The sequence below is a fragment of the Manis pentadactyla genome, chromosome 12 (assembly GCF_030020395.1).
Source record: "Manis pentadactyla isolate mManPen7 chromosome 12, mManPen7.hap1, whole genome shotgun sequence".
In the NCBI taxonomy this organism is placed as follows: Eukaryota; Metazoa; Chordata; class Mammalia; order Pholidota; family Manidae; genus Manis; species Manis pentadactyla.
The window spans coordinates 20,340,209-20,360,310 of NC_080030.1; the positions used below are offsets into that span (position 1 = coordinate 20,340,209).

At 37.7% G+C, this 20,102-nt stretch overlaps 1 protein-coding gene across 1 annotated transcript; it reads left to right on the forward strand.

The window, feature by feature from the left end:
* Positions 1–16,383: 16,383 nt before the first annotated feature.
* On the forward strand, positions 16,384–17,283 carry LOC130679760 (olfactory receptor 7A10-like). Its single transcript, XM_057489200.1, has 2 exons — positions 16,384–16,735; positions 17,021–17,283. Exons 1-2 carry the CDS (start codon positions 16,384–16,386, stop codon positions 17,281–17,283), a joined length of 615 nt encoding a protein of 204 aa, XP_057345183.1.
* Positions 17,284–20,102: the final 2,819 nt, after the last annotated feature.

The window sequence follows — 20,102 nt, forward strand, 5'->3', positions numbered from 1 at the left end:
TGGATTTCTTGGTTTCACTGGATATGGCTGGTAATTGTAGGTCTGCTTAGGTTATGTAGCTTTATTCCTATTATGTTAATGTGTGCACACAATTTAATTAGTAATTTAAAACCTATACACGCTTATGTTACACTACAAGAAGATATGTCAAAGAATTAATCAATCTTCCCATGTTTTCTTCCATCTGCTACTTCTATAGCTTCTCTTCTTCCTTCATAATTACAACCCCTAAGTAGGATTCATGCTTCATATCAAAATTACCGAGTATCATAATTCTTCCAAGTGGTAAAGATACCTCAAGACAAATGCTGGGCATAGAAGCCACAGGGCATAAATCTGCAAAAAAGTAAGAAGCTAACCTTTTCAAACAATATTGCTTCTCTCTCACTTACCAACTTTACGTTTCCCTGTATGGCCCCGGAAGATGACTGGTTAGCCAGAGACGGGTAAGATTCCTCAAGGGAGGAATAACCTAAGACAGGCATAGTCGCAGGGGGGCCATCAGGTGAGAAATTGGGGATCAACAGAGGTGAGGCTTAGAAACTCAAACCCCTATTTTGAGAGAAATCTGCATCCGTGGATGTTTTGTTGCCCTTGTCTAGCTTGTTTAATACTTAGTCTATAGGCACACACCTGATCATCTATATTTGCCCTCTTACAGCACTAAACTCTGTTTTCTACCTTTATCTTGCATCGACCTACCACTTCAGCATTTTATTTAAAAAAATAATAATAATAATAAGGGAGAAATGAGGGTTCACATATAAATCAAGTATAAAAATCAAATGAATAATCATAATTGACCTGATTGTTTACAGTTTATGATGCGTGATCAAAACCGAAAGTTTCTGTGATGACTGCCCTTGTACTGTTCACCATGTAAGAACTTATTCACTATGTAAGAACTTGTTCACCATGTAAGAACTTGTTCGTTATGCTTCAGAAGATTGGAGAGTGTTGAGAATTAGGCTTGGGGTGGATTAATGATTGTGCATTGAGTCCCCTATACAGAAGTTTATTGTTGTTAACAACCATATGATCAATAAATATGAGAGATGCCCTCTCAAAAAATAAAAAAAATCAATGGTAGTTCCAAAACTTTGTCCTTCAAGATACTTTATAACTTTCTCTAGTGCTGTTATATTTCATATTAAAATAAAAAAAGGAATATGAAAAAAAAGTGTTCTGCTGATCCAGGAAATTTCTCCAAATGATTTTCTCTTCCCAACTGATCAGGATAGAAGAGAAGTGAACCCAGGTTTGTTTTTTACTCATCCTCCAAGGATTTACTACACTTCAAAATCTCTAAATCTCCTAGCACCTTAGGCAGACTCTGTTAAGATTTTTCTCTGAGTTTAAGTCTAAGGAACATGTGGGTATTAGGTTTCTTGTATCCTCAAAGCATTGACCTGTGGTGCACACAGAACCCCTGACATCTCCAGAAAATTCCTGTTCTGTTTTTCAACAAAGGAGAGAATGGGTTTCTTACAATATTAAACATTCAGCACTACACACTTTGGCTTTATTATGCTTGTGCCATAACATGAATTTCATATTTATATCAAGTTTAGACCTATTACAAAGTCCATCATTGGAAAATGTTTGTTAATTATAAGAGATATATTTAAATATTTTATGTGCTATACCTGAGTTTAGCATCTTAGAGGGATTGTTTCATTTAAATTAATAAACATCTTAGCATGAAGAAATATATTTATGAACTCTGTTCTCCCTTGCAAAAATAGGTGTCAGAGGGGTTTAGTGGTCTTCCCAAAGTTCATATCCAAGTATGTGATGGGCCTTGATTGTAATTCATTATCAAAATTAAGGTCACCAATTGAACTTTAAATCTTTTGTGTCTATTTTTATAAATTACTTTATTTCGTGTTAATATGGAGGAACCTCCATACTGCTTTCCACAATGGTTGTACCAATTTATATTCCCACAAACAGTGTAGGAGAGTTCCCCTTTCTCCACATCCTCACCAGCATTTTTTGATTCTTATCTTTTGGATAGCAGACATTCTAACAACACAATTGTGACAAAGTATGATTTAGATCAATTTTGTGATTTTGAATAATAAACACTGAGTTCCAGAGATAAGAGGTGATATGTTAGGGTCACATAACATGCATCATAAAATCTGTCCTCATACACAAAACCATTGAACAGAAAGGTGAACCAAACTCAGAAATACCCTGGCTGCATTCCTTTACAAGGGAGGCCTATTCCTGGCAGAATGAGGAGAAAACCTTTAGGAAATGATTTGGGGGAGAGATGCTGTGTCTAAATATACTCTATACATACTGACTTTGTAAATGAGAAGAGTAAAGATCCACACTTGTGGACCTTAAGCTGGGGCACACACACACACACACACACACACACACACACACACACACACACACATACACACACACACACACACCTTTAGTTACTTAGCCAATGTTCATCCATGTCCATCATTGACCACTGAACGTGTATCATAGAACCATGCTGACATCTGTGGTTTTGATTCTGGTTTCCTTAATGTGACAAGATATTCAGGGTAAATGCTGGATTTTTCTTGTGCATTAAATGTCCCACTTACATTATTTCCCACTCTGTATGTCTTATCTCCATGGTTTCTCATAATTTCTCTGTGCAGGTGGAGCCTGGCATGCCTCCAGCACAGTCATCACTGGCCACGGGAAGATCCCTCTGCAGTGCAAACACTCATATGGTTCCCCTTCTGGAAACACTGGGGGAGGAAAGGAGGAAGAGCACAACTAAAGAAAAGCCTAAAATGGCTGTGGAAGATACTCGGGAGGACAAGGGAGGAAAATGGGGCGGTCATTATTGTTGAACTGAAAACCAAAGAAGATACAACATATCAAGAAACAATAAGCTACAGTCTTTGCTACATTTCACAAGTCCAGGGTCTTAATGTTGGAGTGACATGGTAATGTTGACTTTTGACCTCTAAAGAAAGGGGACACTCCTCTATTTCTTATAGTTCCTCGACTTGCAAGGATGCTCTGGTTTTCCAAGATATCATTAAAGAGACGACATTTGCTGGCTCGTTCTGTTTCCCTTGTGAACAATTGTTGGAACTGGGAGTTCTGTCCCCAGGAATGAAATGGAGAAAGAATCCCTCATGAGATCTCTGGAAAATGCAGTTTTGTTCCTCTGCTATTCGTAGAACCATGTTGCCATAGATGCCATAGAAGGCCCTTAGAATAGCTGATGCTTCCAGGACTGAATTCTCACTGTGCCTCATTAAGTAAATTGATATATTATTATCCTATTATCTGAGGATTGTCTCTTTTTAGAAGGTAAGGACCAAAAGAAAACAGTCATGCCCCTTGAGGGTAATTATGCATCCCAGTATGTCTTCTAAACAATTTCAAGTTCCTTCCCTTATATGTGGCCTGTAGAGAGCATAGAAGGTTCCCTCAATATTTAACTGTATTTAATCTAGTATACACTTAAAACGAAGTTTGGACAAGATCTGTCCAGTTCCCTGGGCTTTCAACCAGAAATGTAAAAATCAAGAAAACTTCTTTTTCATTGTGTGTTTGCATCATTTCTACATGTAATCTATCTAGAAATTTGTTGCTCTTTCTCCTAAAACTATTAGTAATCACTGTCTATTACTTACCCTGTATTTTATCTTTCCATTTTATCTTATGTAAATTCAATAAAATTGTAATTTCTAAATATAGAATCCAAATATAGACTCTCTTCACATTTTCCATACTGTCCAATTATTATCACACCAAAATATTCTACCAAATGGAAATGGGTCTTTAAATACTTGCCCATTTCTGGAAATTAACTTTCTTTAGGTGTGTTCTATATGACAATATTGTTTTGATTTATTTTAATCATATGTATTTTATCTTAGAAAATTACATAAATGATCTCTGCTCAGCTTTGAAAGTTAAGATTTTTCCTTGAACATATTCTTATAAATGATCATCAGTGTCATGATTTTTATGTTATTCAAGTGAGCATGCTGTCAAATCTTTGGAGTCATATTTTAAAATGCTATATCTTCATTGTATACTAAACGTTTAGTAAAATCATTGAGTACTATTTATGCCTGGAATAATTTGACTCCTGTTGCCAGTTTCATTTTTCCAAATGAAAATTAGAATCATCTATGCTTGCTGCAAAAAAGTACCAAGGATTTTATTACATATTCCATAAAAGTTATAATTTAATTTAGAAAGAATCAACATCTTTATCATATTCAGATTCTCACTCCAATAACAGTACTTTTTTTCTCTAGATATTTCAGTCTCTTTTGGGGTAAGCTTTCATGTAATATTGTAGATCATGCTAATTTATTGATAAAAGTGCTTTAGCACATTTTGGGTTTAATTCCACTATGATTCCCAACATTACATATTGGATATTGCTATTATATTACAAGAGCTTCTGATTTTCCTGTATTTATAGTCTGTCATGGTAATTTTCAGGATTTTATTCTTAATTTTAAGATTTTTATTCCAAACTACTTTCTCCAAGTAATATTTGCAATATCTGAAACCTAAGGACTGTGTGCGGTGTCTCATGCATGCTGGCACCTCAACAGGAGTCGTGGCCACTCCTGCTCCATGGCTGCCTGCTCCTGCACATGTTAGAATGCCTGCGCACCTGTGCCTTCCCACACTACTCATGCCAGCACCCCATCCAGGGCTGATGATGCCTGAGTACACGTCTCCCTGTGCACACATTTCTTCAGTTCCATGTTCAACTGAGGTCTAGAAAGGCAGGACTGTACCAGGGAACAGTATCTGGGAAGAGTCCAGAGGAGAAGTTAGGATGGGGGCTTTATAAGCCAGTGTTCCACCCATTCCATTAAGTTTGTGTTGGACATGAGAGCACCTGAGATCATAGTAAACACTGTCCAACTTCTCCCAATTCAGTTATTTTCCTCCCAGTATTACCAGGAGCATAAAGGCATGCACAAGAAGATGTAAACTGCACAGTTGGGGTCATGAGAGACTGTGTAAGCAAAAGCAGATATCTCGTATGTGACACAGGAAAGAGGAAAAGAGGTTGGAGATGTGTCTGCCATTAAGGGAATCCATTCTCCTGACACTGAGAGCAGAAGTCAATAGCATGATGGGGATTCTCAAAGTTCCCATAGTCCTGCCTATCACAGACCATATCCATGAGGACGAGGCCTAGGTTCTCCAGCATGCGGGGCCTTGGGTCAAACAATTCACCATTCTTCATGGAAGCAGGCTGAGCACACAGTCCACTCCCCAGTATAGGCAGTGGCTCTAGGAGAGAACTGTTTAATTCTCTGCAAACTGTGTTCTTGAAATAATTCACATGTTTCTGCATGATTGGAAATTTCATTGACCTTAGTTTTCTAATAATGACCCACTGTGCTCCTGGCGCACAGAGCAAATGATTTTCACTCCATGAAGTTCCTTCATAGCAGAGAGGAGTTTGGGGCTTCAGGAATGAAGACTTTGAGTAGGACAGAATGAGGAAGAGCCACACAGCAAGTGTCAGGTGTCTAAGAACTAGGCCAGGCATCATTTCATCATTGGGGTCTTCATTTGGAGGTAGGGGGGGAAATAACTGCTCGGCCTGAGATGAGGATGCCTAGAGTGAATTAAGCACCAGAGAGAAGAGACAAAGAGGGGAAAGCGTCTGCTGAGGTGCAACCCCACAGCCAAGGAAGGCTTCAGGTCCTACTTCTTTATGCCTAGGACTCTGGAGAGACTTTCCATTGCGGACAACCTAGTAAATGCCTTGTGATGCAGTGATAGTGCTGGCCACTGGGTTTAAGGAGGCCTCCTGTGCCAGTGGTGCCCAATGGTGAGTTGAGTTTTGTTTACACATCTGGAGCAACTGTGGGTAAGATTCATACAGAGGTCATTGTAGCCATGCCCTTGCTCAAAATAACAAGAATATCATTCTTTTTTTATGGCTGAATGTTATTGCATACATCTCTCTCTCTCTGTCTCTCTCTCTCTCTCTCTCTCTCTCTCTCTCTCTCTATATATATATATATATATATATATATATATATATATATATATATATGTCTCTGTCATTAAGGGATATACACACACACACATATACATATATACATTTTCATAATGCATACATCCACTGATGGACTTTTAGTTTGTTTCCATATATTGGCCATTATAACTAATGCTGTAATGAACATGGGTGTGCATATATCTTTTCAAATTCAAATTTGTATTCTTGCATTCTCATATAAATACCCAGATGTGGAACTACTGGATTTTATGGCAGTTCTATTTTTAATTCTTTGAGGATCTTCCATATCATTTAACATATTGACTATACTAATTTACTTTCCCACCAATAAGGCATGACTTCACTTTTCTCTGCATCCTCTCCAACACTTATGATTTCTGGTATTATGGGTAATAGCCATTCTAACAGGTGTTGGGTGATATATCATTGTTGTTTTTATTTTCATTTCCTGGAGATTAGTGATGTTGAGTACCTCCTTGTGTTCCTGTTGGCCATCTGTATTCCATTGGAATAATGTCTATTCAGGTCCTCTGCCCATTTTTGAAAAATTGGATTGTTTGAAGTTTTTTTTTCTGTTGAGTTATATAGGTTCTTTATATATTTAGGATAGTTTTCCATTATCAAATATAAGATTTGTAAGTATTGTCTTCAATTTAGTAGGTTCAGGTTTCATTTATTGATGGTTTCCTTAGCTGTACACATGTAGACACGACTTTTTGGATGTTTTTGCTTTTCTTTCTTTTATTTTGGTATTCAGACTCTATAAATCATTGTCAAAACCTATGTCAAAGAGCTGACCACTTACTGCTTTCTTCAAGGAATTCTATGGTTTCAGAGATTACTTTCAACTCTTTAATCCATTTTGAGATAATTTTTGTGTGTGACCTAAGATAATGGTCCAGTTTCATGCTTTTGCATATGCTGATCCAGGTTTCCCAACACCATTGACTAAACAGACTACCACTTCCACACTGTATGTTCTTGCCACATTTGTTATAACTTAATTAACCATATATGTGCCAATATATTTCTGGGTTCTCTATTCTGTTCTATTGATTTATGTGATTTTTATGCCAATATCATATTGTTTGGGTTGCTGTAGTTTTGAAATATAGTTTGCAATCAGGGAGCATAAAAACTCATTCTTGCCTTCTCTTTTTCAAGATTGTTTTGGTTATTCCAGATACTTGTGGTTCCATACAATTTTTAGGAATATTTTTTCTTTTTCTTTTTAAAAATGATGCTTGCATTTTGATGGGGAGTGCACTGAATCTGTCAATCGCTTTGGATAGTATGGACATTTTAATAATGTTAATTCCTCCAATCCAGTCATTATTTTTAAAATTTTATTGTAGTTGATATGCAATATTACATTGGTTTCAAATATACACAACACAGTTTTTAAAGTTATATACATTATTAAATCTCTACCCGAAGTAGTAGTTACTGGCAACATAGCAAGAAATTACAGACCCGTTGACCATATTCTCAATGTTGTACATCTACCCTGGTGACTAATTTATATTATGATTGCGATATTGTGCCTCTTTAGCCCCTTCACCTATTTTGCCACTCACCCCAAACCCTCTGTCATAGTAACAACCAGTCACTTTTCAGCATCTATGAGTCTACTGATGTTTTGTTGTTTTGATTTTGTTTTGTTTTTAGATTCAATGAATAAGTGAAATCATATATTTGTCTTTCTATGGCTGGCATATTTTACTTAACATAATACCCTCTAGGTCCATCCATGTTGCTGTAAATAGCAGGATTTCTTTTTTATGGCTGAATGATATTCCACTGTATATACATACCATGAATTCTTTATGCATTTATCTACGGATGGATACTTTTTTATGCTTCCATATCATGGATATCATAAAAAATGTGACAGTAAACATACGAGGGCATATATCTTTCCAAATCAGATGTTTTGTATTCTTTGGGTAAATTCCTAGGAGTGGTATTACTGGGTCATATGACACTTCTAATTTTTCTTTTCTGAGGAACCTCCATACTGTTTTCCTAAGCAGCTGCAACAAAATGTGCTTAATTAAAGCTAAAATAATTAATTCAGAGACTAAAATTCAGTTTCCTCTCAAAAATATAGGATAAATATCTGTGTTACATTTCTACTACTGCTGTAAAAATTACCATATTCAAGGATTAAAAAGAATAAATTGTGTGTTTATACAGAGGATCAAGGCCAAATTTGGCTGCCCAGAAAATGAACTAAGATACGATATGAAGAAGAAGTTCCAACATTAATATACTCTCGAAGAGTCATTCCAGAAGATGATCATCAAAAATCGTCAACAAAGATCCTGGCGATGTTGCTGTTGTAGCTGCATTCATCCCACTGGTTCCTGGACTTGCCATTGGAATGAAGAAGGAGATATCTAAGCTGGCCTGTGCATACAGTAAAATGACAAATTTGACTGGATCTATACTGTTGGAACTCAACCAAGAGTTAGGAGAAGTGCAAGTTGAAGTGCTCCAAAATCTTGAGACTACAGACTATCTACTATTAAAAGAACATATGGGATGTGAACAGTTCCCAGGAATGTGTTGTTTTAAATTGTCTGATTTTTCTCAAACTATTCAAATTCAGTTAGACAATATCCATCATATCATTGATAAGTTTTCACAAATGCTTAGGGTGCCTAACTGGTTTTCTTGGTTTCACTGGATATGGCTGGTAATTGTAGGTCTGCTTTGGTTATGTAACTGTATTCCTATTATGTTAATGTGTGTGCGCAATTTAATTAGTAGTTTAAAACCTATACATGCTGAAGTTACTCTACAAGGAGATATGTCAAAGAAATAACCAATCTTCCCATGTTTTCTTCCATCTGCTACTTCTATAGCTTTTCTTTTTCCTTTCTAATTAAAACCCTTAAGTAGAATTCGTGCCTCATAATGAAATTACCGAGTATCATAATTCTTCCAAGTGGTAAAGATACCTCAAGACAAATGCTGGGCATAAAACCCACAGGGCATAAATCTGCAAAGAAGTAAAAAGCTAACCTTTTCAAACAATATTGCTTCTCTCTCACTTACCAACTTTACATTTCCCTGTATGGCCCCAGAAGATGACTGGTTAGCCAGAGAGGGGTAAGATTCCTCAAGGGAGGAACAACCTAAGACAGGAACAGTTGCAGGGGGGCCATCATGTGAGAAACTGGGGATCAACAGAGGTGAGGCTTAGAACCTCATCCCCCGTTTTGAGAGATCTTCTACATCCATGGATGTTTTGTTGCCCTTGTCTAGCTTGGATTAATAGTTAGCCTATAGGCACACACCTGATCATCTACATTTGCTTTCTTACAGCACTAAACTATGTTTTCTACCTTTATCTTGCATCTACCTACCACTTCAGCATTTTATTAAAAATAAGAAGAAGAAGAAGAAGAAGAAGAAGAAGAAGAAATGTGGGATTCACATATAAATCAAGTATAAAAATCAAACAAATATTCATATCTGACCTGATTGTTTATAATTCATAATGCGTGATCTAAACCAAAAGTTTCAGTGATGACTGCCCTTGTACTGTTCACCATGTAAGAACTTATTTACTATGTAAGAATTTGTTCAGCATGTAAGAACTTGTTCGTTGTGCTTCAGAAGATCAGAGACTGATGAGAATTAGGCTTGGGGTGGATTAATGATTGTGCATTGAGTCCCCTGTACAGAATTTTATTGTTGTTAACTGTTAAGAACCATTTGATCAATAAATATGAAAGATGCCCTCTCAAAAAAAAAAGGAATAAATTTATATTATTTTTCTTTGAAGTGTGAGAACCTGAAATAAGCCCCAGTGGGCTAAGATCAAGATGTCTTCAGGGCCCAGTTCCTCCTGGAGGCTCCAGGAATGAATTCATGTCCTTTCCTATAATTCCAGATTCTAGTAGCCACAAGCATTCTTTGGTTCATCTTTTCTGCATCTTCAAAGACAGATGTTGAATCTTCATATATCTATGATTCCAACTACTCAACTTCTTATCTCTATCTGGTTCTTCCTTCCTCTTCCACATTCAGAAGACTATGGAGATTACACTGGTCCCCCCTTCATTTAAAAAAATTACATATGCAAAGTTTCTAGGGAAAATAATGTGGACATCTCTAAGAGACTCTAATTCTATGTATGATAAAGTCTTACAAAAGCATTTTATTTGGTGTTAATCAATAGCCCTTAAATAAAAGAAACAAACAATTTGATAGAGCCTCTGGAATGAGGGGATACACATTTGTTCAAAATTTTATGCAAACAATTTTTTTGTGAAGACCTACAACTACCTGCCCCTCACTCTCTCACAGCACCACAGCCTTGCTACTCAAAGAATGAGCTGTAGACTGGTGCCTGCAGCATCAAAATCTCATGGAATGTGTTGGAAATGTTGAACCCCTGGGTCCACTAGCACCTGCCAAGTAAAAACCTGTATATGTACTAGAATTCTTGGTGATTCATTTGCACAGTGAAATTGGAGAAACACTGGTCTAGAATAGATTTCCTTACATCTTAAATTTGAGATTTAAGACAGGATAATTATTTGTATTGAGAGCTTACCTAGTCATTATAGGTGCTTAGCAGCATCCTTAAGACATTGAAAAATATGCCCAGGAAAAAAAATTCTTCTCCGGTTTGGAACTACTGACATAGTTTGAAAACTGGAGGCATCCTGACAGAATCCGATCAATGCCAATTACTTTCTCTGATGATAACTTCAAGCAGATCATGAATCTTCAATCCCCATCTCTGCAATTGGGGATGGAGTTCATAATACTGCTCCCACACAGAATGAGCTCATAAAAATTAAATCCTATAAGATGATAAACTCAAATTATAAGCCATAAAATTATATAAATACATCTCATAATTAACAAAGTCTCCATAATGTGGGACTAACTATGTGACCATTTCTAACTTCTGATATAAATATGATCCCTCATTAGTTTGACAAAATATCAATAAGCCAAAGAATGTAGTGCCCAAGGTTTTATTTTATTGTAAAACAGTTCTCTCCTCTTTGCAGAAGAAGTGAGAATCACTTTTCTGGATATCAGGGGTTGTGTTCCCAGCACAAGTCAATACTTTGAGAATTTAGTGTCCTAATCAAGACAGAATCCTCCATCTCAGACCTTTGAGAGACTTTAGCTAAGGGATGTGCTCAGGTGCTGAGTGATTAGACCTCTGAAATGAAGGAGAATTCATGGAGAGTGACAAAAAAAGATTCATTTGACTTCTTTCATGGTCTCCTGTGAACACAGAATAAGCAGGAAAATTTCCCATTCTGTTCTGATCAGAAACCCACAGGGAAATTAAGTTCTCAGAGGTTGGAGTAACCATGGAAACAGTACCTAATATGCAGATATAAGGAGCACTAAATATCTTCTTTGCTGCAGTCACTCTGTTTATGCAACTCTGGGCTGCACAGGGCATGGTAGTTTCTATTAGAGGCCTAAGTCTGGCTCAGAAACCAATGTTTGACACCTTCCTGCAGTCTTGTCTGAGGACAGAGCTTCAGTCTCCATCATCAGTCATCCAAGGAGGGGTTTTGACTTTCACACAAAGACCTTCCTCTCATAGATTCCATCCAGGTGTGTCTGTAGTAGTTGAAAATGATTATCTGAGGTCACCAGAGACCTTAACCAGCCTAGCCAGAGACAAAAGTTGGCCATGGTTTTCTTTTTTGCTTGGTTAACTGGCTAAATTTATAATGAATTTATATAATACGTTAAATAGAGAGGCATCCATTGTGCTCAGCAATACAAGGGTCATTGTTGAGAAGTGAAGTGGAGAGAATTCCAGTTGTATGACAGTGTAGAATGAGTAGGAAGCATAAAGTGATCTCAGTGAAATGAGAAAATATCCAAGAAGTTTTCCAGGCAATTAGAAGTAGGAAAATGGAGCTTTAGGTCTGGAAGAGTGTGCAGTGAGGTGAGAACATTTAAAAAATTAAGGGTATATTTGAGTATTCTTTGTATTCATTAAAAAGATCCAGACTAATGGATGTAGATAACACTTTGCAACAGCAGTTTTGAAAATTACATTTCACAGTATTACTTTTTCACATAGGATATTCACTTAAAATTTATTTGATGAGTCTAAATTGAAATGTCAACATGTTCCATTTCGTGATTATTTCATTACTGTTGCTACTACATGTATTTTGGGGTTTGTTTGCCTTTCACTTTGTCTATGGTAATTGACTGCAAGTTCTTCACTTATGTTTTTATTATGATTGCATACTTTGAAGCAAAGATTGGAGGTTTTTTCATGAATGTTGTTGTTTAGCATTTAATTATTTTACTTACATAGATGTATTGGGGATGATGCAGGAAAATTTTGTGTGATAATTCAATAAGTGAGTCATACTGAGTCCACTCTACAATTGTGTTTTAACACAGAAATTTCTTGTGCATATTTTTAAAAATCACCTTTTATATATAATGTGTTATTGTACATCTGTTTTCCTTGTTTTTACCTTTTGATTTTTGTGGTAAGAAATATTTTTTAGAACAATCATGACTCCTTTGTGGAAGACATTCTTTGTATTCAAGTAATAATACCTGACTTTACGTAAACATATTTTATTTCATTTAGTTTTATATAGGTAGAAGTTGGAAGCTTAGATGCTTCCTCCGCTGCTTTTTAAAAAGTGTATTTTTATATTTTTCATTTCCAGGTCTTGGTCAATGTAACCTTTAACTAGAGTCCCATGTTGATGTGATTAAATTATTGTGATTTTATATCTTTTTCTTCAGAAGTTAGTCTAATATTTTTATTCTATTTCATTGAATATAGTTATCAGAGTTCATTGTTCTTAACCTTGTTTATATTAACTGCCATGCTTTTTCTTTTTGAATTCTCATTTCCTTACTTTTTCCCTTTACAAATATTCACAATCATGAATCCATAAACAAGGACCTAAAAACATGAGGTCCTGCTCTTTTGGATGTTATATGATAATGGAGAAGTCCTAGTCCAGTGAAATAACTGACATGATTTCCTCAGGGATAAATCATATGAAGAAAGATTATAAATTGTCAAGGAAGCTTCAGGATTTTCTATAATATCTGGGGAGGCCTTTACATTTTAGAGGAGAACAGAACCATGGCTAGAGTGTACTTACTGGATGTTATAAATGACATAAAATTCCCAAACCCAAAACAACAGAGGAAACAATGCCTCAAAGTAAAGAGAGAAGCGCCAATACATCTGCTACTGGGCCACATAAAAAAAAAGTGTGGTCAATAAATGGGAATCACAATTAGACCAGGGGCTGACCTGACCAGCATAACGGGGTGAGTGGAGCAGTCAGCCTGTGGCCCCTTGATTCGGGGGTCACAGCAGAACCCACGCTGGCTGCCTGCTCTCTCTCAGCCTGGCTCCGATTGTGCTTTTCATTCATATTGCTTTTCCCTCAATAGGCAAGAGTTAAACTTTGTAATCTTACATTTACTACAGTAGATTCCAGATTTTCTTTACTATTTTCCAGAGTAAAACAGACTTTTCACATTGTAACAAATTATGCTTACACTTACACAAACCAAGAAATACAAATATATGCATGCACACACAAAAGTGTGCAAATGAACACAGAAAATTATTAAATGACTTGGTAGGTATCCTTATGATGTATGATGCACCCTGGTATTTTATTCTGTGCCTTATTTATTCTATTCTACTTAATTTTTACAACCCATAGTCTGACAGCCCAATGGGTACCAATCTCAGATTATGGAAAACATTCCCCTTGCATGTACTCCATACCCATGTTTGTATTTCTATGCGTCTTTACTTTCATCGTTGGCATTTTCTATAAGAAAATGTTCTCTCATTCCTTCATGCAGTATATATTGATTCAGCTACTCTTCCTAACGAACTCTGCTAACCCTGGTATGGAGGGGTTGGTGAGAATGTATAACATTGATACATGCCTCAGTTCAATCACAGTTTAGGAGGAAAAAAATTGGAATTAAAAAAACCCCAAAAAATGATAGCCACTACATCTAAACTCACTACATAAGGAAGTGTCCTTTTCCTGTGGGAATGTAAAGGGGAGAAAGGATCCAGGCATTCTGACAAAGGAGATGGAGATTTAAAGATGGGGTGGTGTGAAAACATCCAGAGAGACCTGTGGGCAAGGCTCCAGGCAGAGGGAAGCAGGCGTACAGAGACAACACTGAGGCTGCAGCATCAGGTGAAAGAAAGTCAAGTTCAGTGTTTGGGAGATCAGTGAGTGCAGAGGCAGGACAGCGTGAGGATGAAGCTGGCATAAGTTTCCCTGATGTCTACCCTGATGTTGGAAGGTACAGAATTTGGGCTTCATTCTCTACTAGGGAGACTTTCAACGGGGCAGTTTAAATCAGGGAAGTTGATCACCCTTGGAACACAGAAATATCTGTCTGAGTTGATATGAATATTAGCTAGAGGGGTACCAGCTGAGGTAGATGAGAGACACAACATGGAATTGAAATCAGGCTGTGAAGAAAGGACAGACAGATGGGAAATAAATGAAGGCACTGGGGAGATAGAAGAAAAAATCACCCTTCTCTCATCAGCAGGGATAGGTAAGAACTAATGTTACACTTTGAACTAACAGAAAGGAACTATATGTTTTCCTTTGAAAGTATACTGAATAAACCTGTCCACCACTATAGGAGGATGGATACCGCTATCCCCACTTACTCAGGTGAGGATATTAACCTGGTAAATAGTTTTAAAAGCTCTCCACATTCAAACAGTTAATATGTGGTAGGATCAGAAATGCAAAAGTTGGTTTTCTGATTCCAGAATCTCTTATTTACTATCATTTCAGGGTATTTCAACATTTCATCTTTTAAAATCCCTTAAAATCATATGTTATATATATGCTATTGTAAATGTTGGGTTGCTTCCATGTGCTTAGCTTTTTCTAAAGGGATATTCAATCTGTAATTTGTCTTGACCATAAATAAATCACTCCTTTTTCTTTAGGATAAATTGTCTTCTGCTGCTTAATTAGTTGTTCTGGACATCATAGGGACGTAAGTGTATTTGGTACGCTGCCAGGGCCAAGGCTGCTCTATTACTTATCACAACCTCTCAGGGACCAGCTGAGCCACTTAATCCTTTTCCTCATCCTACTCATTTTTTCCTTTCTTTATGTTTTAACTCTTTTAAATGTTTCATTAAATGCAGAATGGTCATATTAAAATGGATCCCCGTGTTCACATGCCATGGAGACTCTGCCATTGGAACTGGGTGCTATTTCCATATTCTTTAGGTATAGGTCACCTGATGTAACAGCTTGAACAGAAATATTCCTTTCCTAAATACCACGGCTGGGGTGAGAAGATCTTGGTACAAAAATGGCCCCAGGGAGTCGTGGTGCACTGTGTGTGTTTCTGCTTTGTGGGGAACGAGCAGTTCTCTGAGCAGGTGTAGCTGAGCTCATTTATTCCTACAAGTGATCCTTAAAAGAAAGATGAAAGAACATTAATCAGTACATGTAAGTAAGAAGGGGATCCATTCTACTCAAAGGTTTGCGTGATAGCAAAAGTAATGAAGTTCTAGAACAAACAGACAATGGACTGCCTGTGTCTTGAAGTTTCATTGGCAGGGAAGCCACCTCCTTCCTCAGCATCTTCTGACACCACGTCCTCTCATTCTCCCTCTTGCTCCTCCTCCTCATGACACTGTCTCCATTTTGAATCTTGCATATATATCAAAAATATCTTCCTCAGCCCTTTGCACTGGCTCTTTCTCTGCAGGGCACACTTCCCCAGATAATTGCATGTATCCCCATGTATCTTAAGGTCTCTATTCAAATGTCACCTTGTGTGCAGGTCTTCCTGAACTCTCAGTGAAAAGCAACACCCCATCCACTATATTTTATACTTTTTTCCTTAGCAACTCTCACCATCTCACATGATATATATTTATTTGCTTATATTCCTTCACCATGATTCTAGGGATTTTGTTACCATCCTATGCCCTTTAACTAGAAAATGGTCAGTACTTAACATAATCCTCAACTGCATGAAATCATTTCTCATTAAAACTGTAATACATGACATCTTGGGGTAAAGGCTGACCATGGGACAGGAATTCCTAGTCAGAAATGTCAAAGAAGAATCCTTGAATGTGTTGAGAATCATACAAATAACACATATTGATTATTTCACTATAATATATGACAAATTGTAGCATTTCAAATGTCAGGAATGCCCATTTGTGTGAAAATTAATTGTGATATTTTTTCATTCCTAGTTATCAGCACCACCACATGGGAGAAGGCAATGTTACACGACTTTCAAAATTTATTCTTCTGGGATTGTCAAACGAACCAGAAATGCAGGCCCTCATATTTGGGCTCTTCCTCTCCATGTACCTGATCACTGTGTTTGGAAACCTGATCATCATCCTCGCTGTGATATCAGACTCCCACCTCCACACCCCTATGTACTTCTTCCTCTCCAACCTGTCTTTTGTAGACATATGTTTCACCACCACCACCATCCCAAAAATGCTTGTCACTATATGGACAGAAAGCAAAGTTATAACCTTTGCAGGCTGCATCAGCCAGATGTACCTCTACATACACTTGGCAGTGTTAGATGACTTTCTTCTCACTGTCATGGCCTATGACCGCTTTGTGGCTGTCTGCCACCCTCTGCACTACACGGTCATCATGAGTCCCCGGCTCTGTGGGCTGCTGGTTCTGGTCTGCTGGGTCATAAGTGCCCTGCATTCCTTGTTAGAAATCTTAATGGTGTTACAATTGTCCTTCTGTAAAGACTTGGAAATCCCCCACTTCTTTTGTGAAATCAAACAGGTGATCCGGTTTGCCTGTTCTAACACCTCCCTTAATGACACCGTGATGTATGCAGCAGCAATGCTACTTGCTGGGGCTCCTATAGCTGGTATAATTTACTCTTACGTGAAGGTCATTTCTGCCATATGTGGAATCTCATTAGCTCAGGGGAAGTATAAAGCATTTTCCACCTGTGCATCTCATCTCTCTGTTGTCTCCTTATATTACTGTTCAAGCCTAGGGGTGTACCTCAGCTCTGCTGCTACCTACAGTTCGCATTCAAGCGCAACAGCCACAGTGATGTACACCTTGGTCACACCCATGCTCAACCCCATCATCTACAGTCTAAGAAACAAAGACATAAAAGGGGCTCTGAAAAGAGTCCTTTGGATGGAAGGTGTCAAAATGCATATTGTTCTGGGGATGAAGTGCCCAAGATTTCAGGACTCAAAGCCTCAGGACCAGAAATGACTATTCCTGAATTAGTTTCTGAAAGGAGAACTTTCTATTTCCTGAAATTTCCATTTCTTTCACTTCTACTTCTTTATACAATTTAAGTAATTCAAGTTATTAAATTTTCTGATCTTTCTCACAGACAGTTCCTTTTGTCCTTTTTTTCCGTCCACCACACTTTTTTTCAACTGTAAATCACTAAATATTTGGAAATTCCCATTTATTTCTTGGGACAACATGGATTTTTTTAAGAATAATTTTTTCCATAATGACAACATTATCATTATTCATTTTTTTACCCCTCACCCTAGCCTCACATACACCTCACCGTTAGCCTTGAGATTAAAAGAACACTGACCCTAATCTTAATCAATAATGCTAACTCTAACTAAAGCCATAAATCCACCCTAAACCTTACATAAACCTAATCCTAAACCTAGCTCTACATCCTAACTTCACTCTCACCAACACTTCACTGTTAGCTGTTGATAAACTTAAACCTTCTCCTAAACAACCACCTTACCCTTACCCTAACAATATCCATTATTTCCCTCTAATTCTGAACTTAAACCTCACTTTAAACCTTGATATATCCTGAACTCAAACACTCATCCTAACTCTCAAACTGACCAGCAACTCACTTACCCTAACACTAATCATAATGATTTCATCACCATAAACCTAACCCAAACCAAACCCTATCCCTCACCCCTAAACTGAGCCCCATGTCCCCAAAACCTGAACCTCTGAGCCCTGTCTCTAACCCCTGAACCAGAATCCCAAAGCTGAACCAGATCCTGAACCCAAACCCTGAACACAAACACAAAATCAAATCCTGAACACAAACCCCAAACTGTACACTGAGCTGTGCCAGAGCCTGAAGCCCTCAAACCAAACAGGAACCTTGGATACTTACCCGAGAAGCCTGTCACCTCTCACCCTGACCCCTCACCAAGAGCGTTAGGAATAGAAAGGGACAACAATGTCCTCTTCAGACCCTGGTTGCAAATATTGAAAGAGTGCCATAGAAACATTATTTAGTTCCTTGGATCTTCCTTCTAGGCTCATGGTTCTCTTGGAACTCCCACTTTATGCATAGATGATTTCCTTAAAGGATCCTAGTAAAACCAGAAAGGAAATTTTTCCTGCCAAATCTCTATTCCTAGTAGACTGGGCTTTACCCTGGCTGATAGAGTCATTTAGGTTTTTGTTTTCATGATTGTTCTTTTCTCTTGCTTCTCCTGCCTTGTCCATATCTCATTTGCCAGCACCTAATCTGCATTCTGAGTGAGTCATTTCTCAGACTCAAAACCCTGTTTGGATTAGGCTTCTTGAAATCTTCAAACATTTACCGGGATCAAACACAAAACCAGCGGTACCTCCAGAAAACTAATTTTACTGTCATCAATGAAGGGGAAAACTTGATTGCTTTGTACAGAAAGCAGAGGCATGACACAACTTAGGCTTCAAAATCCTTTTGCCAAACAATCATTTCAGTTAGACATCAGTTGGGACCTTTCTTGTAGTCACTACTTATCAAATGTTTGTCTCTGATAGAGGATAGCTTTCAAATGTGTTAAACACTAGCAACATGTCTTCAAGTCTGATCTGGATTATGGGATTAAACTCTCAGTAAAGGGCATTCTGTGGGTTTCTGTTGTGAGGAAACCCACTTTCCATGCCGAAAAGGGATGTGTAAAGTGGTCTTGTGGGTAACGGATGGACATTGCTTGCATTTATGCCAGGATGCCTCCTGTTCTCCTACCCTGGGTTGTGGACCCTAAGGATGGATGATTATTCCAATGGAGATACTCGGCAGTGTGGGAATGCAGGCTGCTCAGCACCAACAATGCACAGGGCAACAAGAAAGACAAAAGACTGTCCTGCCTCCAAAATTCAGTGTCCAAAGGTGAGAAAAACCAAGAAGACAAGCTCACCTTTATCTTCTAGGTGGGGTTCATTGTGGCAGATGGTATCAAATGGCTCATATTTTGATTAAAAACAATATGCCATGATTTTCCAGGCCAGAATAATTTAGTCACAATTCTCCAAATGGAAAGAGTGAGAAAAACAGACCGAATAGATCTCGAGTTAGGGAGATATTATACCATGTTTTCCAGCTGGCTGTGTAGGTGTAGGGAGCCCATGATTTAAATCGTTTATCTTGGTCCTAGATCTTGTAATGTTTAAATAACTGAATTCTTGCCTGGATGGTCAAGAAGGAACCCAGTCTAGCAGACATCTTGAGGCAAGCCCATTGTCTCTTACTGTGGGAATTTGACCTACAAACTGTAAGAGCATATATAGTTTTAAAGGTAGGGTATGAAAATTATTTACCCCAGTAATTTAATTCAAATAGATATTTACCCTGGAATATTTTGTTCAAAGCTATTGGATATTCTGTTTCCAATTCATTCATTTAGTTTCCTGTGGTTAATGGATTTTCACAAGGAAATTTTATCTCAGTGAGAAGATCATCTTTAAGTTAGCTTGAAGATATTCTTATAATAGGCTGATTCCCTGTGCCCTCAAGTTATGATTAACTCTATCCCTAAACTGAACACTTACCTTAACCATCTGCTACCCCGATGTAAAACCCTAACCCTAACCACTTACCATAATCGTAAGCAGCAGCCTTAAATCTAAGCCTGGCAGCCTTAAATCTAAGTCTAACACAAACTTTAACCCTAAACTTCAACACTAACTCAAACCCTAACACTCAACCCTAAAACTTAACCCTTATCTGCATCCTGATACCAAACTTCTAAAACCACAAACTGCCACCCTAAGGCCTGAACAAGAATCCCACAACCTAAGCAGTGCAAACCCAAACTCCA

Excerpts from the sequence above, each read along its gene's own strand:
- LOC130679760 (XM_057489200.1), top strand. The coding sequence starts at position 16,384 with ATGTACCTGATCACTGTGTTTGGAAACCTGATCATCATCCTCGCTGTG. Across the intron at positions 16,736-17,020 it reads GGTTCTGGTCTGCTGGGTCA|CTGTTGTCTCCTTATATTAC; the intron begins TAAGTGCCCTGC and ends CATCTCATCTCT.